This window comes from Sitophilus oryzae, unplaced genomic scaffold, assembly GCF_002938485.1.
Source record: "Sitophilus oryzae breed Bouriz unplaced genomic scaffold, Soryzae_2.0 scaffold_1514_pilon_pilon, whole genome shotgun sequence".
Classification (NCBI taxonomy): domain Eukaryota; kingdom Metazoa; phylum Arthropoda; class Insecta; order Coleoptera; family Curculionidae; genus Sitophilus; species Sitophilus oryzae.
The window spans coordinates 98,865-124,144 of record NW_022146186.1 but is presented as its reverse complement, the minus strand read 5'-3'; the positions used below and the strand labels follow the sequence as shown (position 1 = coordinate 124,144).

Below are 25,280 nucleotides of genomic sequence, written 5' to 3'. Positions count from 1 at the left end.
GGTTCGTTGAAGGACTATTAGAGCTACAATTTAAAAATATTTTTACAATATACAGAGTGTCCCAAATAAATAAAAAATATCAAAGTTGTATTTTTTTAAATGGAACACCCTGTATATTATTACATTTTTAGTTTCTACGATTAAAATAAAGGTGAAATTTGATTAAGGTTTATTATACTTAAACCTTACCGTTTTTGAAATATTTTCAATTTTGTGAAATTGCAGTAAAAATTTTAAAGCTTCATTTCTCCAAGGGTATCAATGTTTTTAATACTAAATATTTAATGAAGTTTATTTATTGATCAGTTATTGTATTGCAATAATAAAAATAATACTACCTTATACAGAGTGTCTAAAAATTTATTTTAAATAATTATTCGCTTCAAACGGCAATAACTTCTTTAATTTAAATGGAATGCCCTGTATATTTTAGGAGAATCAGATGCACAATTAAATTGTCTATCAAATTGTATTATACCATTTTTTACCTATCCCTTCAAGTTTTCGTAGAAAATGCATTTTCTTATAATTTAGACCTCATTTATCAATATATCCATGGAATATTGACATTTTAGATTGTTTTTAAAGCAACAAATGTACAAAATGTACAGACTAGTAATATTATCGTTTTGCTAAAAAGCCCATTTGTATGCAAAAAGAAAACTATTTAAATCTTTATAAAAGAGTATACCATTAATTAAATATAACACCATTATTTACGTCCATATAGTAATTAATGACATACTTAATTGTGTTTGGTTTGGTTGGATTTTTGAGTCAGAAATCAATATAATAATAAGTTATCAAATTAAAGTTTTTGTTGTTATAAATAAGCATTTATTAAAAAATTAAATATCATTTTTAAGGTGTTACTTTTTATCACACTGTCTAATGCCCATACAAAATTCAGTTTTTTAGTATTTGGAGCAATTATTATTAATCAACGCAAACAGTCAGTTAATGTAGTTTGAATACTGGAATCATATTAATTGGTCCTCTTTAACAAATATCTAAACAGTTTTTTTTTTATTTTTTAATGAAATAAACGAATTATATCGATAATAGTATATGTACTCTTTAAAAATTTGGTACATCTTTAAAAATAATCTAAAATGTCAATAGTCCATGGGTATATTGATAAATAAGTTCTAAATTACAAGAAAATGCATTTTCTACGGAAACTTAAAGAGATAGGTAAAAATGGTATAATATAATCTGATAGACAATTAAATTGTGCATCTGATTCTCGTAAAATATACAGGATGTTCCATTTAAATTAAACAAGTTATTGCCGGTTGAAGCTAATAATTATTTAAAATAAATTTTTAGACACTCTGTATAAGGTAGTATTATTTTTATTATTGCAACACAATAACTGATCAGTAAATAAACTTCAGTAAATATTTAGTATTAAAAACTTTGATACCCTTGGAGAAATGAAGCCTTAAATGTTTACTGCAAAATTGAAAATATTTCAAAAACGGTAAGGTTTAAGTATAATAAACCTTAATCAAATTTATCTTTATTTTAATCGTAGAAACTAAAAATGTAATAATATACAGGGTGTTCCATTTAAAAAATACAACTTTGATATTGTTTACTTATTTGGGACACTCTGTATCTTGTAAAATTATTTTTAAATTGTACCTCTAATAGTCCTTCATCGAACCCAAAACTTACAATTTGTAAAAATCTCATCGTTTAGCTACAATACTCCGTGTTGTATGTGGTGAACAACCCTGTATACCTATTAGGATTGGAATTAATAAAATTGAATTTAACTAAATTCTGTTTCAATTAGTGGTAGCCCTTGCGTCCCTTTGAAGACCTTTATTATTTATCGGCTTTGAAGGGTATCTCGTAGCGTCGTCGATTTGCATTGGTTTCGCAAATATTTCTTAACAATATCTTCGCATCTGTGCCCGACAGGTTCTGATAGAGTGGCTTTGTTATCGATTCCGACTGTGTCGGTTATTGTCTGCGAAAGCGTGTACTAGCACGGAGCACAATAGGGCCAAATTTAAAGGGAATATCTTGATTCTCGGTCAAATCGGTCATTATTGGAACTGAGGGATATGTTAAAATATTAAATTTTCTTTTGTTTCGGCTTCAAAAGGGCTTATCTGATATTAAAATGAGTGTGAAATAATTAGTATTTTAATAAAGCACGCTTTTAGATGTTTCAAAAAACTTTTAATAAGAGTAACTTTAACTCTACATATATGTTTCGGCTTGTTAGGCCTTTTTCAAGAGTTTTTTAAGAACTAATCGTCTAACTACACTGTTACTATATATATATTTGCTATGGGGGTGGGTTCAGAGAGTTTACAATAGGGGTAATAAAAAATGTGTTTAGAACTCCTTGTTGGTCGTTAACATTATTTTCGTTTTTAACAGATTTTAGTATTTCTAATTGTTCAATGTAATTTAAGCGTCTACCTTTTGTTTCTCTGTGTAGTAACTTAATTGAGTTTTCATTAATTTTGTGATTATTTACTATACAATGAGTTGCAAGACCAGAAGATTAAGGTTTGCGGCGCTTCAGCATTTGCCATAAAATATCGAGCAATTTATTACAAAACCATTATAAATTATATATCACTGTAATCACAAAACTTCAATCTATTTCCGTATTGTAAAGGTATTTTAAATTTTTTCTTTATTTTCGAGAAAATTTAGTCCAAACATAAGGAATATTTTGTTGATGTTTGACCATCAAAATCTTAAAAATAACGGAGTTGTCTAAAAATGTGCTACAATACGGATATAGTATTGTAAAACTTGGAAAATAAGTTCGTCATAATAATGCTTTTATTTATTCACTATTCTAATAAACAATATGCATTCCTTCGGAAACTCTCTATTTATTTATCTAGTAATGCTAAAACACTCTATTTTAAAGTCGATTAGAGAAAATAGTATGATTCATTGGCAAGCGATGTAAATATTTGTGATCAGGTAAAATTGTGATGTAAGAGGAGGCTTAGCTTGCCTGCGGCAGGTCAGTAGTTGTTAAGGTGCGTATTCATTATCCGCACGAACGAACGAACGAACGAACGAATGTTCGCTAGTGGTATGGACGGGGACCGCACGATAGGACCGCACGAGAAGACCGGAGGCATTTGTTGGCGAACGCCTTTGATGTACCGACTCGAAACGGATGGTCGAGCGAACGAACGAACGAACGGCCGCATGCGTTCGGTCCCCGTCTAAATATACCGCACTTTCATTCGTTCGTTCGTTCGTTCGGATAAAGGTGCGTATTCATTATCCGAACGAACGAACGAATGAAAGTGCGGTATATTTAGACGGGGACCGAACGCATGCGGCCGTTCGTTCGTTCGTTCGCTCGACCATCCGTTTCGAGTCGGTACATCAAAGGCGTTCGCCAACAAATGCCTCCGGTCTTCTCGTGCGGTTCTATCGTACGGTCCCCGTCCATACAACTAGCGAACATTCGTTCGTTCGTTCGTTCGTTCGTGCGGATAATGAATACGCACCTTTAGGCCGGCAGGTTGTTGTGTTGTGTTTTGTCATAGAGCTGATATTTGGGGGTTGAGAGTCTTTTGACTATAAACGTTGCAAGTACTGTAAGGCAACGAGTCGTTTGACCAGAAGAAAACCTCTTGTGCGTCTTGCCTTCGAGGTTGGTCTTGACAGTTTGAGGTCTCCCTTGTCTTCTCGATTGACACGATGCGGCGTTGGGGTAGAGAGACTAGTGAGGTACCCCAATTAGTTTATTCGATTGGGATGCGAATCTGTTTAGCGGCAGAATTGCGTCCGGGGGAAGCCCCTATACTATTTCAGGTGACACTAGCTAGTTGTTGAAGATTATTAACTAATAGATCCGAATAATATTTGAACTGATGGAAGATATGAAATGTGATATATTGAATAGAATGTCAGTGATGTCAATGGTTAGGGGGCGGAGTACCCCCGGGTGAGTCTTACCATTTAATTATCAATTTTATCCAGATCAGTAAATGTTTGTTTTGTTATTTTCATGTACAATGAGAGAGTGCTTGCCAATGACCAATAAATGGATATTTGAGGTGAATTTGCATTGTTGGAGACCCGGTTGAGTAAGCCCCAGAAATAAGCGATTTTACAGTATAATCCTTTATCTTTAATTTCCTTCTTCATTTGTGGAAAAATACCTAGCCAGTTTTACATAAAACGTTAAACGCCGAATGCTTATTTTTTTACTTTTTCGGGCTAGTGAAATTGACTCTTAAGTACCTAGTTTTAGGATGTAGATTAGTTTACGCATGAAACAGAAAGTTAAATTAAACAAGAGACAACAGAATTTCGATTCATTTTAATATATTTACTTAATGTTGTATTGACTTCATTACTTCACCTGTTTGTGTATTTTTTTATGTTCGTTAAATTATCGTACATATTTTTTCTCCAGTGAAAAAAAATCTTAACCAACACTTTCATAACTTTGTTAGCATCAACTAAAGATGACTTAAATTTTAAGTATTATTATAAAATAACAAATTAGTGAATCGAACGTCGATAGTGAAACAGCGACACAGCAAGCATTAATAACTAATTAAAATAATTAAAAGTAAAAACAAATTCTACTTTATTTTCAATAACCGATAAATTTATATATGAGTATGCCCCGTAATTGCTAGCAAATTATTGTTACGTCCCACTGATCATTAACCACCGGTTTTAGAATAGTAAAACGTAACGACATTTAGTCAATTTCGCGTGCTGCTAATACCCCATCGGGAATTTTGAAGTTATATTAGACATTAAGTGATTGACGCGGGTTAATGAGGCACGTAACCAACTTAATTTAATCCCGCGGGTAATGCGAATAAATTAGCCGAAAATGGCAGCGGTGGTAGTTAATGTCAGTTTTACATCAACTTAAAATTTTACCTATATCGTAAATTTGGGTTTAATCACGAAGGAACATCATCTCAATATCGTATCCGGAAAATTGCCCGAACAGAAAACTCCGCAAATTTTTTTTTTTCAAACGTCACAAAAGTATTAATTTTTGCAACGTGATTGACAATATAAAAAAGTCATTTTAACGCCCAGGCACAGAAGTAAAGCACTACACCTAAGCTTAAAAGTACAAAAATATATTATTAAACTGACATAAAGTGTCAAATTCAACGAGCGTAACCATAGTTTCTCGACATATACAAGGTAATACTTTTAAATCTATTTATATTATTTGGAATATTTCAAATTGTTTAAAAATTATTTGTGGCGTTTAAAGAAAAATAACATGTTCAATTCGGAGTAAAAATGTCTTTTTGTGTCTCGGCTATATGTCGGAAACTAGGCTTTTGATGACACTCTAGATTGAAATTTTTGAAATACGATTTAAGCAAAAATGTCAAAAATTTATACATGATATGTCATTCTATTCAGAGCGTCATTTTCTATCGAATAAAGTAGAAAAATACAGAGGGTGCCATTTAAAAATCAAAAGTTGTAGTAATTTCCGGTGAAAGAGGAAGTGACCAAAAACAATTGAATACGTGAATTAATCATAATTTAAGTCATATACTAATATACCAAATTTCGTTTTATCTGAAAAAGTAAAAAAGTTATGGGGAGTTATGTGACCATTCCCGTGAGAACCGGCGCATCATCACTTTGATCTCAGGAATCGACATCGCAATTCAGCAAGATCGTGGGAAACCCATATACATATTACTTTTTACAAATATACTCAGGGTTCCCTATTTAACCCCGTGTGCAATTTCTGTGCCGTAAGAAAAAGACAACATAACCCAGCTCCATATTAAAACTGCATAAGTCTATTTCACCCGGATATAGATTGAACTGCGATTGCGCCAAACTCCAATTGATTTTGTTTTTAGGTTTTTTTTTTGGGTTTTTGGGGGGGATTTACTTTTTATTTTGTCTGCGCGTAAAGAGTGATTTTGATTAGTTTATTGTTTCCAAAACTATTTTTTGATATTTTTCCAACTCCATGATAATGTTTATAAATATTAAATCTAAATAAAAATTGAAAGTGTAGGGAAATGTCAGTCAACCACTTCCCTTAAAAACATCGACCAATGAAAAATTCTTCAGGTGAGGCATGCTCAGTTAAATGAATATCCGGGTGAAATAGACTTATGCAGAATTCCATATTGTTCTTTCACTGTTTGGGCTTCACTTTTTGGAGATTAGGCTGAGTATATTTGTAAAAAGTAATACGTATATGGGGAAACCAACCCAAGCAACACCGTTCAAGAGTATATACGTTTAATAAACGTACTATCCGTATAAATATCGTATATTTTTTTAAAGGTATAAATAATATACGTATTTCATATTACTTTTTTATATGCAACGTATAATATACGCATATTAAAGGGCTTTATTATCCGTCAATCTTAGTATATACGTTTATTATAGTGAATATTATTATACTGCTTTTTAACCAAAGACATTATAAAGATAGACCGAACATCTCATTCATAAATACTCGTTGGTAGTGTATCAAACATTCCAATGTGTCAAACAAGGACAGAAGAGACAGAGAAGTCTAAAATTTCCGACCCCGGCAACTAGGCGCATTTGGATTGTTCTAATGGCCAGTGGCGTATCGTTTTTTGAACGAATTTAATTAGTTAAAGTAAAAGTAAGTAATTAGTAAAATTTTTTACTCCATATTAATATACTACATTAACACTTTTTCGTTAGATGGGTTTTGTTATTCGCGCTCTCATCTATAATAATATAAATTAATATCCATATTATATTATGTGAAACGTTAGTAGGTAGTTTCGAAAATCGCTCCAAACGTCGATATTCAATTTAAACTTTCAATTACTTCTATATAAACACTCCAGTTACTTTTTGAATAACTTACAGGGTGATGCAGGCTTCCGAAACAGTTCTATATTAGGTTGTGGTTTTAGTGACTTTCTTTTTCAATTTTTGTTTAGAATATGGAGGCAATGGTTAAGCACATTTTAGACATTTTGTAATCATAGGTCGGAAATATTTCGAACTAAAAGTTGTAGATTTTGCCATTTTTAAATCCATTCAGAAATACATAGGGTTGCCACCTGTCCTTTTTTTGAAAAGGACAGTACTTTTTAGAATAACATTGTCCTTTTTGATTTTTTTTGACTTTAAAAAGTCATTTTTTATTTACGTATTTCCCTGAGAGAAGAAGAGAACTTAGAACTTCCCGTTTAATCTCTGAGAAAATTACCTATTTAAGTAAAACAGATATTCTTTTCGTCCAAATTTAATTAGAGATGTTATAAAACTTATAAATAAATTTTTCTGTTTAGAATAGGCCAACATTATTTAGAATTTCCCGTTTAATTTCAAATATAGTTTAGGTTTTAGTTTTACCTTTTTGATCTTAAAAAAGACTTTTCAAAATTAGTAATTAGTTAACATTTTAGTTAGTCCCGCAATCGATAGCTTCCTATGAAGTACTGTGTAATAGTTTGTTTAATCTTATATTAATAACTTCTTATATCTTAAATCAATAATTTATTTTAAAAAAAAAAAAAATCCTTTTTTTTTCCAAAATAGGAGGTATTTATCATTAAAAGTATCAAATCTGTGTGCTACAGTATGGGAATTCTGTCGCATAATAATGGATATTACGTTTATTTACAAATCCATTACTTTTGTAGCTTAATCAGACAATCAAAATTTTAGTTAAACGTTCCAATCTTCATGAACTTTGTTAAGCATATGATATTTGCGGTTTGATCACCCTGTATGTTGACAAAAATATTTTGGAAAATGTGCTGTTACAATGGCCCCGATCTTATATGTAATATTGGAAATAGCAAATCACAAACCAAAAACGTAATAGGTAAACAGCTTTTTTGGAGGCCTGGGTCACTCTGTATATAGGTGTATTTATTAAAACTAGTAGAGCCTAAGAATTATTTATAGTTCGTCCCATTCTAAAAAAAGGTAAACACACCGTACAAATAACTCTAGGAAGAGGTATTTGTATTGTACGGTGGTAAAAACTTGTCTAAACAAGACCGAAGGAGCAGATATATGTATGTATAGGGCAGATATTATATAATTAAGCAATAAAGTGTAAAAAGGGTCGGGTAAACACCTTTGTTTATTTGTTGAGAAAAATTCCTTTAGAATATCGTATATAATGACCAAAATATGACGCAATTTTTAAAAATATGTCACTTTCTGGCATATAATAAAGTTTCAAATGCAACGTTTATATTCAAATTTGTTATGATCTACAACAGTTAGGTAGTAAATGAGACGAATTATAATTCAATTACCGGCTAATACGTTCTTGTTTTAATAGATCAAAATTCAACACTCTCTCTCTCTTATTTTAATTTGAGAGGCTCCCTTATGGGACGCCTATGTACGATTACGGCGGAAACAATACCTACCTGTGAAAAGACAAATTCCGGTAATTTGAGCTTATTTTTCCACACACTTGACACTGTCGTACCATATTGAACATTGGCTGATTCAAAAGTAGGTTAAACAAAAAGAAAAACTACTGAAAAACACTGAAAGGTTCACTTCGGACTTGATTCCGACTTCAAACACACCGTAAGCTAAACGTAGTACGCTATAACGGACCAAGGGCCGTCGCGAGGGGTGGTGGGACGGACGGCTCATTTTCATTCTGGAAGACTAGCAGCACGTTGCCAATAAGTTATAGACGTTTCAGCACATTAAACAGTAAACATATCCTTTAATAGTAACGCATATTATATCTTCTGGTTATTAACATATTATTACGCATGCTTCTTTAAAATACACTATTAATTTTTTAATTAAGAATTGAGATTTAGTTGTTATCCGGTGAAGGTTTTAAGTCACCTTTATCTGCAAATCAAAAATTAAGGTGGAATAGGACGGCAAAATTTTGATATGTGGCAATGTCGCCTCTTCTATCTCAGTTGGTTCTTACAGTACGTAGTCAACCTCCGATTGTTTGATCGGGTTAAAATGCACAATGTGATATCTGTTCTTACTAAATCTATGTTTTAAACGTATATTCGAAACCTATATTTTAAGTATATAATATTTCGATTTTGGCACTATGTCAGTTATATTCGTCATTTTTGAAAAGTTCAGACACAAAGGGCATAATAAGTAATTATCAAACTGTTTTTTTGTGATTTTTTGATAAATTTGACTCAATATAAAAATATTAAAAAAGAACTGAATTTAGTTAAAAAAAAAAAAAAAAAAAAAAAAACAATAAAATTATATAGAAAATGGTTTATATAGACTACATATACGAAACGTTTATTCGACACTATAAAATCTGGTCACGTGACTAGATCTACCAATCATATCGTTAGACTTTTTACAGCAGATGGAATCTAAATGGAACGTATATGAAACCTATACTCGACACTACAAAATCTTGTCACATGATCAAATCTACCCAATCACGTTGCGTCTTCTATGAAATATCTAGGCTCAGGGTATTCATAAGCGTGATCAAGGGTAAAGACGCCATTGTGTCCACACATTGTTTGTTTGATATCAAACTATAAGGTGCGTTATTTTAATGTTATAATATTTTTCCTAAAGACATAAATATGCTATATCCAGCTACTGCTTTTACACGATTTATAGTTCAATTGCAAAAGGAAGAGAAAGTACACTTAGGCTCTGTTACTTACGTATTACGCGTTTGTAGCGATTTTGAGGATTTTTTTTCGTCATTTTTTTCCTTTGGAAACGTAATTGAGGGTAAGGTTTTAAATTATCATAATTATTAAAAAAAAAACTTTTATTTTAACTTTAAATGTACGTATTTATGTAAATTTTTATGCATTATGAATATGTTCATATTTCAATGACAGTTTTTGCAGTGCTGAACATATGTTTTGTAAACGTATACTGTATACCGTTTACATACCCCTGTTGCAAAATTAAAAAAAACAATTTAGCGCAAACGCTTCTTTGTTAAAAAACAGACCTTTCTTAAACCTAAACGTTTTTTTTATTACTTTTTAGTAATGGATTAAATAAAAACTTGTTGTTAGGAAGTTATTTATTACACCCTATCAGTAATTGTATAATATATCGTTTGCCCTTTCTCCATTTTTTAGAAACTGTCAAACTTTCTTATTCTAGTAGACAACTGGATTGATTTTAAACGATTTTGTTAAAATAATTTATACTTACTCGTATAACAGAGAAAAATGTGACGTATGTTAAATATTTAATTTTTTATATTTTATTGTTTTAGTTATATTTATGCATTGTCAGATTTCTTATTTTAAGAAAAAAAAAAAAAAAAATTTTGTTTATTTTTATTTCAGTATTTTTTTTTTTTTTTTTTTTTTTGTATTTTTAAGAAAGTTATTAAAGAAGAATTCTAATTAAGTTTTTTATACTTATTCATTAAAAATCCTACCATTAATCATAAAAAATGTATTAGCAAATTAAATTTAGTAATTTAACCACCTAGCATTATTGTTTTTATTAATAGGAAGAATTTTTGAAGCAGTAAAAAAAAACTCAAATACACAAAATTATTTATTTAGATTTTTATAAAATAATAATTAATTTAGGCATTCATGCTTAGCCTATTGAAACCTAATGTAATTATTATAATTTCATTTATAAATATGACAGAATTTATTCATTAATCGGTAGTTATCTAATGATATAATTAATTATGCGGAAATATATATAATTAAATTCTGAATACCAAAAAGTAAATTGCTCGTAATATGTATTAATTGGAATTACTAGTTCATAGGTTTTAGTAGATATTTATTAATATCTAAATACATTTTTAAAAGAATATTACTTTTAGAGAATTTAAGTTATAGAAAGATGGGAAATAAAAAATAATTTAATTATTTTTTTTTATATTTTTCGTGATATACTTTTAATTATTTTGTTACAGCTACCTCCACCTCCACATTTACCTTTGGAGGATAAGCGTATAAAGTACACGCACCACAATGGGATGGCTAATGGGCATGGTGAGTATATTCCAAAGATTAGGTAATTAAACTACTCAAAACAATTATCGCCTAATTTCTAAAAAAATATCAATTTCAAAAACACACAAGACACTTTGAATTTCCTGACTTACAGTTTTAAATAGTTTGGATACCTGTGAAGGGAAATTCGAAACAATAAGCCTACGCGTTAACCTGTAGTTTTCGAGTCCGACTCGTCCTTGACCAATTTTTTCTGCCATCGTCTGTGGAAATCTTACGAGTACAGACCCTATAATATAGTCTACCGGGTGTTGCATCGTCGAGCGGGACATAGGAAATCCCATGTAAATTTTAATGGGGTCAATTATTGGCTTCCCTAATTATTTTAGAGAATAATTCTATTTAGTTTTATTAAGAGCACTAAAACTAGCGATGGGAACTATCGAATGAATTAGACTATCGAATGGTTAATGAATGAATGATTTCAACTATCGAATGGTTTTATTCGAATAGAATCATTCATTCATTTGTATACTAAAGCATATGTGACAACCTCGCCGTGCGACATAAATGGTTATCAGTTGGCCATCGGACTATCGAATGCTTTGATAAATGAAATTAGTATTTCGTTTGATTTTTTGTATGCGTCAGGCTTGCATTATTAGTTTTTCAAATTTTTATAACTTCGGCTTGTATAAATACTGTGCTATTTTTTGCGTTTATTAAAAATAGTTAAAATAAATGAAAAAAAAATTGTGTGCTTTTTCCGTTTAGTTCCGATCTTCAAATTTATTTAATTTTATATGGTATATGGTCTATTTTTTTAATGGGAAATTTTTGAGAAGTAGCAATTTTTAAGAGAGATGGAGCATGAACTTTACAATTAAATTTTAAAAATACATATTTGATTTTACAAGATGTTTAAATAATATTTTTGGAATTAGTTGAACTTAATAATCATATTTAAGTAATGTGGTTAAGTAAATAATTATAGTAAACATTAAATAAGAAATAATTAAAAAAAATTAAAAATGAAAGTTTTACAACCGGTATCTCCGAAACAAATCATTTCAGGACATACATTTATATGTTTTTGCTAATTCTCTTACATGTAGTTTTTGCGAAAGAAAATATGTCATATTATTTTTTAAAGTTAAATATTTTTATATATCGATATCGATAATTTTTAAAATTAGGTATATAAAGCACCTAATATTAAATAAATTTTGGATTTTCTAATTTTTTTATTTATATTTTCCTTCCATTACACACTGCATGCTTAGAAATTAATTAAATGTTTATATTTCATGATTTTAAAATTTGTTGTTAATTATAACAATTATTTTCTGTAATTTGATTTTATTTAATAAAACCAACGTTGCCACACACAAAAATTTTAGAGACTATATTATTTTTAAATAGGATCTAATATAAATAATTTTGACCATCTAATTTTTGGTTTTATATTTTCTACTGCTTAAAAAAATATTTATAATTAAATTGATTTTTAAATTTTTGTGTAATAGTATAACAAAATTATTCCTGTTATTATTATTTATATTATACCAGTCTTGCTTAAAAACATTAAAATAATTTCCTACATCCAAAATAACAAGTATTATTTCAGTGTAACAACAGAATATTAAAAAAAAATGCAGAATATTATAGACATACTATCCCTAACTAACTTACTTAACCAAGCCAAACAAATAATATTTTTTGCTAATATCAACTAATACCAAAAATATTGGCAACGCGCCCTTCATAATGTATTTTCTGTGTACATACTAGCACCTCAATAAAAAAAAATAATGTTTCCTTATTCTATATCTGGACTCCGCAAAAAATCCAAGATGCCGGCTTCTTTCATAGCATTGCCACCGACAGCTTTCTCGGAAAAAAACCTACTTCGCCGGGCGACAACTAAAATTCAGTTAATATTTTTATTATAATCGATCCTGACGAATAAAGAATTTCGTAAATGAATGAATTTTATAAATGAATGGTTTTTGCTTGCCGAATTACTAGAATTACAATATTTCAAGGCAGATGACGGATCTATTCGATAATTTTTATTCGAATAGTTTTCAACGAATGTTTTCTTACTAACTATCGAATTATTCGAATGAATTGAAACTATCGAATGTTTCGATAGTATTCATTCGATAGTTCCCACTACTAACTAAAACCCACATTCAAAAGAATAACTTTAGATATTTTTGATTAGCCCGTTTACGAGCTATCGCCGATTTCTTTTGAAATATTTCTCCTTTCTTATAGCCCTGTATTTAGTTATGAGCACCAGTCAAGGTAAAAGATAACTGTCAAATGAAGTTGTCATTTCAGAAATTTATCTATTTTACTGCTTTATTATAATTTAAAACTCATACTACATCGAAAATATAGCCATGAATTACACTACCGAAGAAAAAGTATTGATGATTAAATGGTATTATGAAGGAAATAGTTATCAAAAAGGTGTCGGCCATGTTTGCTGCTCTGTACCGAATAGACCGATACCTGGAAACTCTACAATCGCAAGGAATATCCAGAGATTTGAGACCAAAGGTACCCTAATTAATAACTGCAGATGTGAAGAAGCAATGGGCAGGAACCCCCCCCCCCCCCAAAGAGAGAGAATGCAAGAAATGATACCGACTTGGAAGTTTTATTGTGCGTGGAAGAGAACGATGGAAATATCAGCACAAGGAAACTTGAGGATGAAATAGGAATAGATCATACTAGAGCGTCTCGAATTTTGAAACGACATAAATACTATTCCTTCAAATATGAAAAGCACCAAAAGCTAAGAGATGGGGACGAAACACGGCGGCAGGCGTTTTGTTTTGATATGATGGAAAGGATAACACGGATAGGGAATTTTTAAAAAACATATGTTTCACTGACGAATGCACGTTTACCTTAAATAATGAACCTAATGTTCAAAATTATCGATATTGGAACAAAGAAAACCAACACTGGTTTGTCGAAACAAGGACGGAATATCCACAGAAAGTAGATGTTTAAGCAGGGATATTCGGACACAATATTATCGGGCCATTAATTCTTACACGAAAATTTAAAAAATGAAAAAAAAAAAAAAAAAAAAAAAAAAAATTCGAAAAATATATTTTATTTTTATTAGTATTATTAGTATTTAAGTTTGGTACCAAATGGCTGCCCGGCACATAGTACCCTGGCTGTTCGAATATTTTAGACAATAGTTTTAACGAAAACGTTATTGGCCTAAATCATACAGTAAATTGGCCAGCAAGGTCTCCTGATATTTCGCCAAATGATTTCTTTCTCTGGGACCATTTAAAAAACAGGATATACAAGGATAAAAAATACCCAAATCTAGACGAGTTGACTCGGCCAACTAGTCGGCTTTTTATTTTTGTTGATTTCTCTTCCAGTGGCGAAAAACAGAGACCTTTTTGAAAATATAAATATAATTTAGACTTATTTCAAGTAATTATAAGTTACGAAATTCTTCCTTAAACGACCTAAAATGCTCAGTCTCCTCTGCCGATCGATACTAATCAACTATCCCGAGAATGTGACGTCTCGCTAGCTGACATTGTTAATGTCCGTGGTAAATTTTTAATGGTCCGAAATCGATCTGCATTATGGCAAACAAATTAGTTCTGATTAGTTTTAGAAGTTGCCCGTAATCGAATTAACTTTAGAGTGCCTGTCTGATTTATAATGTAATTTCATCGAACAATCGAGTCGCTGTCGAAATTGATGTCCCTCCACTCGCTTTCGGCATGCAAGAAGTCCGGGACGGGGGAAGGGGAGATGTCTGATTCGATTCGCTTGTAATTAATTCTGTGGAGGAATATGTGACTTACGTTCTGGGTACGTAATACGCGCCTGTTAGCGTCTTGGAGACTACGTTGCAATCAACTATGTTCGTTAGTTTCAATTAACTGCTATACGCCTTGATATAATTACAAATATTCATATGGACCTTTGAATAAAAAGATTAAGAAAGGAGTTTAATGCTATCCGTGTATTCATTCATGCATGGTAGACGGAGAAAGGGTCCTAAGATGGGGATCCTTGACAGTTCTGTTTGACGATTCATTTGACACATTTGAATTTGATTTGAAATTTTGTGGATTTGTCAGTCTTTACTGAGCTTATTTTATGTTATTTATTATTTATTCTACTACTGATAGTTGTTTAACAGTAAAATTAACAGTGACACTATTGCGATTTATCGAAAAAGACTGTAAAATGGTTTGGTAGCGGTAGCGGTAGATCCCGGTCAAAAATTTCAAAAAAGAATTGCAGTTTTGTGGGGTCATAAATATGCGCCTTTCAGATTTTTGAAAAAGTTCATGGCTTAATAGATATTTCGAAAAAAAATTTCGGCTATTTTAAAAATTGTCCCTAATTCCATTATAATCTATTTTAGAAAAAAAAAGTATTCAGATAAAAGTTGTAGATAATCACATCCCTAGTGAGTCTGTGTTCTCCGATTTTTTTAAAGCTTGTCATTTTTGACATATATGACACAAACATATGTTTTTTTTAAATGAAAATCATAGTTGGCCATGACTCCATAAAAAGCGCATTTTTTAAGGTTTTTAGCGATATAAGCTATATGTTTTTTTCGAAAAATTACGGAGTTATAGCCAATTCTTATCTTTCTTGACTGATATCACTTAGTTGGTATGGTATTATTCTGTTATGATTTATAACTTATAAAAAGACAGAATATTTTATTAAACGGTTCTTTACAATTTACATTTACATTACACAACCTAAAACTTAAAAAACTAATATCACTACATACACAAGTTATATGAGCAAATGTTCAAAAAACCGCCATTGTTTTGAGTACATAAAATTAGCGATGGGAACTATCGAATGAATTGGACTATCGAATGGTTACTGAATGAATCATTTCAACTATCGAATGGTTTTATTCGAATAAAATCATTCATTCATTTGTATACTAAAGCATATGTGACAACCTCGCCGTGCGACTAAATGGTTATCATTGAGCCACGACTATCGAATGCTTTTGATACTTGTGTCTAGCCCTAGCAGGCAACTGTTAGGCCGGACCAATCACGTTAGAGTTTTTGACAAACACAAATGAATTAACACACTCCAAATAACCACGCTAACCAACCTGATTGGTCAAGCTTAATAGTTGACGGCTAGGACTAAACACTTCTCTTTTGATAAATGAAATTTAAAATTTAGTATTCGTTTGATTTTTGTGTGCGTCAGTGCATTATTAGTTCTTCCAAATTTTTATAACTACGCCGTATAAATAGTGTGCTATTTTTTCGTTTATTAAAATATTTAAAATACTGAAATAGTAGTTTTTTTAATTGACGATTGTGTGCGTGTGGAGGTAGTCAACATTTTTCCGAAAATTGGTGTGATTTTCCGTAGCCCGATCTTTCAATTATTTAATTTTATATGGTATATGGTCTATTTTTTATTGGGTAATTTTGAGAAGTAGCAATTTTTAAGAGAGATGAGATGAACTTACAATTAATTTTAAAAATACATATTTGTATTTTAGATGTTTTAATTTTTAATAGTATGAATTAGTTGAACTTAATAATCATATTTAAGTAATGTGGTTAAGTAAATGTGATTATCGAACTCAAACTATGGGGTGCGAAAATTAAATTGAAAGTTTTACACGTGCCAATTAAAAAAAAAAGTTAATGATGTTTGTATTCTGTTTATGCTAATTCTCTTACATGTAGTTTTTTGCGAAGAAATATTTCATTTATTTTTTAAAGTAAATGCCAGTAAAAGTAAATATATTATTTTTAAATAGAAATATAAAGCACCTAATATAAATAATTTTGATTTCTAATTTTTTATTTATATTTTCCTTCCATTACACTGCATGCTTAGAAAATTAATAAATGTTGATATTTCATGATTTTAAAATTTGTTGATAATATAACAAATTAGTTCTGTAATTATTATTATTTAATAAACCAACGTTGCCACACAAAAAATTTAGAGACTATATTATTTTTAAATAGGATCTAATATAAATAATTTTGACATCTAATTTGTTGTTTATATTTTGCTACTACTTAAAAAATGTTTATATTAAATGATTTTAAATTTTGTTGTTAATAGGTATAACAAATTATTACTGTTATTATTATTTATTAAACCAGTTTTTGCTTAAAAACATTAAAAATCATTTCCTACATCCAAAATAACAAGTATTATTGCAGTGTAACAACAGAATATTAATAAAAAAAATGCAAAATATATAGACATACTATCCCTAACTAACTAAAGCCAAACAATAATATTCTTTGCTAATATCAACTAATACCAATATATGGAAACAGCGCCCTTCATAATATATTTTCTGTGCAAATACTAGCACCTCAATAAAAAAAATAATGTGTCCTTATCTTTATCTGACTCCACAAAAAATCAAAAATGCCGCCTTCTTTCATAGCATTGCCATCGACCGCTGTCGGATTTCTCGGAAAGAAACCTACGTCGCCGGGCGACAACTAAAATCCAGTTAATATTTTATTATAATCGATCCTGACCAATAAATGAATTTCATAAATGAATGAATTTTATAAATGAATGAATTTTATAAATGAATGGTTTTTGCTGCCGAATTACTAGAATACAATATTTCAAGGCAGATGACGCATCTATTCGATAATTTGTATTCGAATAGTTTTCAACGAATGTTTTCTTACTAGCTATCGAATTATTCGAATGAATTGCAACTATCGAATGTTTCGATAGTATTCATTCGATAGTTCCCACTACTACATAAAATGCATCTTTTTAAAACTGAATTACAAGCTTTTCCCACAGAATGACCGGTCGACTTTAATAAACTTCTCCCGTACCACCTGCGCCTCGTCGAGTGCTTCCTTAATTCATAAATATGTTCTTTTGTAAACCGTGATGTTAACCATACCGTATAAAAAAATCTAAAATGGATAGGTCAGGTGGTCGAGGAGACCCCTGCAATTGGTCCACCTCTTCCTATGCCTGAGTGCATAATTATGATATAAATAAATTTTAACATTTTTTTCATTATGAGGGGGAGTGTCATAATGAAAGTCATGTTGGAACCACTCTATTGATGCGCGAGTATTTAACTGTATGAGGATAATCAACTTATCCTCGAAAATGTATGGCCAAGAAAAGTTGAACCAATAATCCTGCACGCTTTACTTCATTTGAAAAATTCATATTTACAATTTTTGTTTATTTTAATTTACAAAGTTTCGGGATGTAACAGTTTCACATTTCTGAGAGCAGCGACGATTGAAATTGTTCCCATGGCTAACTAAGTGAAATTGTTTAAAAATGATAAAAATTGACTATAATTTTTCGAAAAAAACATATTATAGCTTATATCGCTGAAAAGCCTAAAAATGGCGCTTTTTATGAAGTCATGGCTAACTCTGGTTTCCATTTAAAAAAAATATATATGTTTGTGTCATATGTTAAAAATGACAGGTTTTAGAAAAAAATCGGATAACACAAACTCATTAGGGATATGATTATGTACAACTTTTATCTGAAAACTTTTTGTCTAAAATAGATTATAATGGAATTAGGGACAATTTTTAAAATAGGCAATATTTGTTTTTTTCGAAATATCTTATAAGCCATCAACTTTTTCAAAAATCTGAAAGGCGCATATTTATGACCCCACAAAACTGCAATTTTTTCCCCATTTAATCTACTCTATAATATTCTCCAGTAGTTTCCGAGATCATCGTAGGAACTTATCGTAGAGAACATCGTAGGAACCTTATTTTAAAAATTTAAACGTATTTTCAATTTATTTCTGTATGCTGTACATTTTCTGTTTCTTCAATAGCCTGCAAATTTTATGGAATACCACCCAAGATACACACTTTTATGCAAATCCCTAATAATGTTATAATGTTAAGGCTAATTTGAGATTTATGTGAAAATGTTAGAAAATGTCATATTCTCTAAAGAAAGGCATGCAGTTGGCTTGGAAATGACGCGATCGATGATATTCCTCATATAATTTTACATAAAAAATGACAGCGGCCTCTATTTCCAAGCAATCTCTGACGGCGTTTTTTTTTAAATCGTATATAGTAGGTATAAAACGGAAAGTGGGCATTTTTCTTTACTAAATTTTAACTAAAACCCCTTTTTTAGCAAACAGGCCACGGTAGCATAAAATGTCTTATTTAAGCAATAATTGCAAAGGCGGGCAGCGGTTACGCTTTATTTATGGCCTTAATAAAAATTTTGCTTGTCCGCAGCTTGTATATGATCCTATGATTTAGGGTTATTTTTTGTTCCGAAAAAACTGTAAAAGCTCATATTTCAAATGAAATGAAAAGCTTTCGCTTGTTACACTGAAGTCGAAGAATTGCAGAATAATAGTTTTTCATTGTTCATAAAATAAAGATATTTAGAAGAACTGGAATTAGTAATAGGTAATATGTTACATTAAACTGTAGATTATTCCAATTAATGCAACCATAACCAACATGACATAGAGGCCAAAGACATCAACCTGTGACGTCACCGCACTAGTCGGGCTTTTGTATTGTGCCATATGGTACTGCATATAGTTTTTGCATAAATAATAGTATTTATTGATAGTTTTACCAGATATAAATATGAAAAATATTATACAGAAAGGTATTAACAAATAACATTAACTTTTTATCGCGTTAAAGTAATTGAATAGCATTAAAATTTAGATCTAAAGCACGAATATTAATATGAAATAAACTACAGCATAAGATGAACAAAATAAAATCTAGATAATAAAAAGCGTGTTCTAAAATTGCGTTAGCGAGTATTTAGCAACTAGTAATAATATACCTGTGATAAAAAGTTTCCAAATATTAAAAAATTTGAAAACTATACGTTTATCGACAAGTTAAGAAAATGTATTGTATATGATAACGGCAGAATACATTTTAAAGTTTAATTAAAAATAATTGTAAAAATTTGCCTCACGTATTTAAAAAATGTGGATATCAGATAGAATTAACTATTAACACTAAGTAATTTGTAGTTCGATGTTCATCAAGTAACCATCTCCATAAATCGTAAATAAAAAGATAAAGATATCATTTTTTTTATATAAAATACTGAAATAAAGTACAAATTCATTTAATTTCTTTAAATTATATTGCCATTTCATAATAATAATATATATTTCGTAATAATAATAATACTTTTCATTATTTATTTCATCCTGAATTTCCAAATCTTGTTTTCTTTCATCGGGACGTTTTTTCTTTATGGGAACATGCACAGAGGGTCCATAAGAGGGTTGATTTGGAGTTAAGTATATAAGAGAAAGTAAAAATAAAGAAACGAAAACTGTTTTACATAAAAATACACGTCATTTACGTTGGTTTAACACTATACACTAAGACTAACGCTATTAATTATGTTTTTATATAAATTCCTTCAGAACTTCCTTCCTTAAAACTTTTTCCTATATTCGGAATTCGAAGATTAGCCGCTCGGATTACGTCGGCTACTGCGACGGACGGCTGATAAAGTACCGACGTATTAGACTAGTCTCAACCCTTATGCGTCGGCGATTTACGAAAACAAAATAACCGTTGACTGCATATTGCATAGGTATTATTTAATTAGTATAGGTATTATATTGCAGTTATAGAGAACTGTTGGAAAATCAAAGCAGACTTGAACAGAAAGTATCTTTAATACTGAAGGTAATCTATATTCGGTGTATTCCACTTAAAATAAGCAGAATTATTATTAAAAATTTCACGAGCAAATTTTCTATTTGTCATTTTTATTATAAAATTCTAACTAAAATTTTTTTAGGGTAACTTAAAAATTTTACTTTCTGTTAGATAACTCATTAATGGCGCAAATATGCTGTTACCCTGTATATAAAAATTATTAAACAACTTAAGTCTAATCAAAGTTTATTATCAAAAAAATATGTGAATAAAATAAATTAAGACTATTATTCCTGAGAGTTAATTATTCCCTCCTAATCCCATATTTTTTTTAATTTTGTGTCTGAAAGAAAAGTTCTTTTTCGGCTAGCTTGGCTGTTTTTCTTTGACGTTAAAATGACAGAAATATATCTCTTAAATATTAGACGTAGTTACACAGAACCAATCTTAAAACGTTTTTGAAACTCGTTCAAATATTTTTCTTCTAACACTTTTCAAGGCAGTTAGCCATTCTACAAGAAAATAAAAATAATAATTAAAACCTTAATAAAGGGACCGGCGTGAAGATAGCCACGGTTTTCCATCCACGGTTTTAGAAAAATCCCAACCATAGTAAACATATGGCAACGACGCTTTTCGTCCGATTTCAGCCACATCCACGGTTTTTGGTGTCGAAATGCCTCAATTAAAATATATCTACAGCCACACTTTTCTGTTGTTACAAATTTTATTGAAGATTTAGAAGAATTATATATTAAGTTAATAGAAATGGTCGAGTTTATATTTATATATAACGAACAATTATTTATAAGATATAGATTTAACTTTAAAAATCCTCTTAAAAATTTAAATTCTATCTAGTTCTTAGCAAAATTCGATACTAATTTATTAAAGGTTGTGCCACAGCGAGACCCTTTGGAAAAGATGTATAGGCGATTAGGGTACACTACCCTATATTCAAAACCATTTGCCGGTCTTTAGGGAAAGGGCCAGATTCAAAAAACCGATATTTTACATAAAATTAGACAGAAAAAAATCGCCACCAATTTGTTAAGGGTTGTGCCACAACGAGGCCATCTGGAAACGATGTACATATGACAAGAGTACACCACCCCGTATTCAAAATTATTTGCCGGTCCGTAGGAAAAGGGCCAAGTACAAAAAACCGCTGATTCTCCTAAAAATTAACAGAAAAAAAATTGTAGCTCATTTATTAAGGGTTGTGTCGCAACGAGACCATCTGGAAACGATGTACAAATGACAAGGGTATACCACCCCGTATTCAAAATCATTTGCCGGTCCGTAGGAAAAGGGCCAAGTTCAAAAAACCGCTGTTTCTCTTGAAAATTAACAGAAAAAAATTTGTAGCTCATTTATTAAGAGTTGTGCTGCAACGAGACCACCTGGAAATGATGTACAGATAACAAGGGTACACCACCCCGTATTCAAACCCATTTGCCGGTCCGTAGGGAAAGGGCCAGAATCAAAAACTGTCATTTTACTTAAAATTAGACAGAAAAAAAATCGCCACCAATTTGTTTAGGGTTGTGCCGCAACGAGACCATCTGGAAACGATGTATAGATGACAAGGGTACACCACCCCGTATTCAAAATCATTTGCCGGTCCGTAGGAAAAGGGCCAAGTTCAAAAAACCGCTGTTTCTCTTGAAAATTAACAGAAAAAAAATTGTAGCTCATTTATTAAGGGTTTTACCGCAACGAGACCACCTGGAAACGATGTACAGATGACAAGGGTACACCACCCCATATTCAAAACCATTTGCCGGTCCGTAGGGAAAGGGCCAGAATCAAAAAACTGTCATTTTACGTAAAATTAGACAGAAAAAAAATCGCCGCCAATTTGTTAAGGTCTGTGCCGCAACGAGACCGTCTGGAAACGATGTACAGATGACAAGGGTACACCACCCCGTATTCAAAACCATTTGCCGGTCCGTAGGAAAAGGGCCAAGTTCAAAAAACCGCTGTTTCTCTTGAAAATTAACAGAAAAAAAATTGCAGCTCATTTATTAAGGGTTGTGCCGCAACGAGACCACCTGGAAACGATGTACAGATGACAAGGGTACACCACCGCGTATTCAAAATCATTTGCCGGTCCGTAGGGAAAGGGCCAAGTTCAAAAAACCGCTGTTTCTCTTAAAAATTAACAGAAAAAAATTTGTAGCTCATTTATTAAGGGTTATGCCGCAACGAGACCACCTGGAAACGATGTACAGATGACAAGGGTACACAACCCCGTATTCAAAACCATTTGCCGGTCCGTAGGAAAAGGGCCAAGTTCAAAAAACCGCTGTTTCTCTTGAAAATTAACAGAAAAAAATTTGTAGCTCATTTATTAAGGCTTGTGCCGCAACGAAACCATCTGGAAACGATGTACAGATGACAAGGGTACACCACCGCGTATTCAAAATCATTTCCCGGTCCGTAGGGAAAGGGCCAAGATCAAAAAACCGCTGTTTCTCTTAAAAATTAACAGAAAAAAATTTGTAGCTCATTTATTAAGGGTTGTGCCGCAACGAGACCACCTGGAAACGATGTACAGATGACAAGGGTACACCACCCCGTATTCAAAACCATTTGCCGGTCCGTAGGGAAAGGGCCAGATCCAAAAAAACGCCATTTTACCTAAAATTAGACTGAAAAAAAATCGCCACCAATTTGTTAAGGGTTGTGCCACAACGAGACCATCTGGAAACGATGTAAAGATGACAAGGGTACACCACCGCGTATTCAAAATCATTTCCCGGTCCGTAGGGAAAGGGCCAAGATCAAAAAACCGCTGTTTCTCTTAAAAATTAACAGAAAAAAATTTGTAGCTCATTTATTAAGGCTTGTGCCGCAACGAAACCATCTGGAAACGATGTACAGATGACAAGGGTACACCACCGCGTATTCAAAATCATTTCCCGGTCCGTAGGGAAAGGGCCAAGATCAAAAAACCGCTGTTTCTCTTAAAAATTAACAGAAAAAAATTTGTAGCTCAGTTATTAAGGGTTGTGCCGCAACGAGACCACCTGGAAACGATGTACAGATGACAAGGGTACACCACCCCGTATTCAAAACCATTTGCCGGTCCGTAGGGAAAGGGCCAGATCCAAAAAAACGCCATTTTACCTAAAATTAGACTGAAAAAAAATCGCCACCAATTTGTTAAGGGTTGTGCCACAACGAGACCATCTGGAAACGATGTAAAGATGACAAGGGTACCCCACTCCGTATTCAAAATCATTTGCCGGTCCGTAGGGAAAGGGTCAAGTACAAAAAAAACGCTGTAAAAATTAACAGAAAAAAAATTGTAGCTCATTTTTTTGTAGATCATTTACGTGATAAAAACGCCGAAAAAAAATAAAACTGATTAGGTATTATGGAAATTCTTGTACAAGTAAGTAATGTTATGTAAACTATTTATAGCACGCCGATGAATTGCTCGTATATAGCGAATTTCGTTTTTCCCCTTACCCTGTACGGATACCCCGTATTTACAGAACGGATCGACGCAGGGTTGGACTGGCCATATTATATAGATAACTATTAGGGCCATATTATATAGATAACTATTAGCCTTCGCCGGCCCCCTTTATAGTTCATTATTTATTCTTAACAATATTTGCTTTTGCATTGCATTATTGAATTTGCATTGCATTGGTTTGGTTTGGATCAGGGTAGTTCTCTGATTACCTTGCTTTTAGGGTAGTTTCCTGATTTATATACAGGGTGAGGGGTGATTATTGAGTTAAAATAAAAAAAAAATCTTTAATGGGAAAAAATGTGTTTGCATTCCCTACTTATAGAGTATTTTTTTCTCTTTCGAATGGTATAAAAAAACTTATTAACGTAAAAAATGGAGTTAGCAGGTTATCACGTCTCACTGACGATATGCAAGCGTATCATCAGTTACAGTTTCGATACAGTGTTGATCATCAGTTACAGTTTCGATACAAGTGCTACGCAAGATGGCAAATAGTAAGGAAAAATATCGTTTTGATACTGAAGAACTAATATCAACAATAGAACAATAACCATGTATCTGGAATACATCTTCTGAAGATTACAAAAACCGTGATATGAAAAACAAAGCTTGGGAAGAAGTGGCTGAAATATTAATACAAAATTTTGTGAATCTAGACTAGAGAAAACAACATTTTTATTAGACAAGAGAAAACACACAAAGCAACAATAACGCGATGCTTTGTACTTCTCAAATACATGTTGACGACTGTATTGACAATGATAGGCGTAATATGAAAACAACAATTTCGACCGATGATCGGTGGCGACCGATTATCAGCACTGATCATCGGTCCTTTGTAAAACAGGCCTTAGAAGTAAACATATTAGGGCCATCGTAAAAAAAGGTCGTCAGACGGCTCTAAATATAAACAGGTAGAAAGTTTAGCTTCCAGTTATTTCAATGTTTACAATATAAACTCCTCTTTTTTATTGTTACTGAGAATCTACAACAGTAAATACTTCTATTTTTATGAATGTTTAAGTTGCTTTTACTCTTAATTTTTTTGAAAAATAATGTACCTAGTAAAAATATAGTCCTGTTTGAAAAACATTAAATTAAATATAATATTTAAAATACAGTTGTCCCCCTTGTACATGATTGCAATACAACTAAAAAAAATAATTTAATAAAAAAACAAGTGGT

General features: G+C 31.4%; 1 protein-coding gene across 1 annotated transcript in view; it reads left to right on the top strand.

Annotated features, from left to right (window-relative positions):
- The window catches only part of LOC115878475, a 103,616-nt gene that overhangs the window by 35,108 nt on the left and 43,228 nt on the right, over positions 1–25,280 (top strand). Inside the window, exon 4 of the mRNA XM_030894993.1 lies at positions 10,877–10,955. Within this exon, the coding sequence (XP_030750853.1) occupies positions 10,877–10,955 (79 nt within the window). The remainder of the gene's footprint in view (positions 1–10,876; positions 10,956–25,280) is intronic.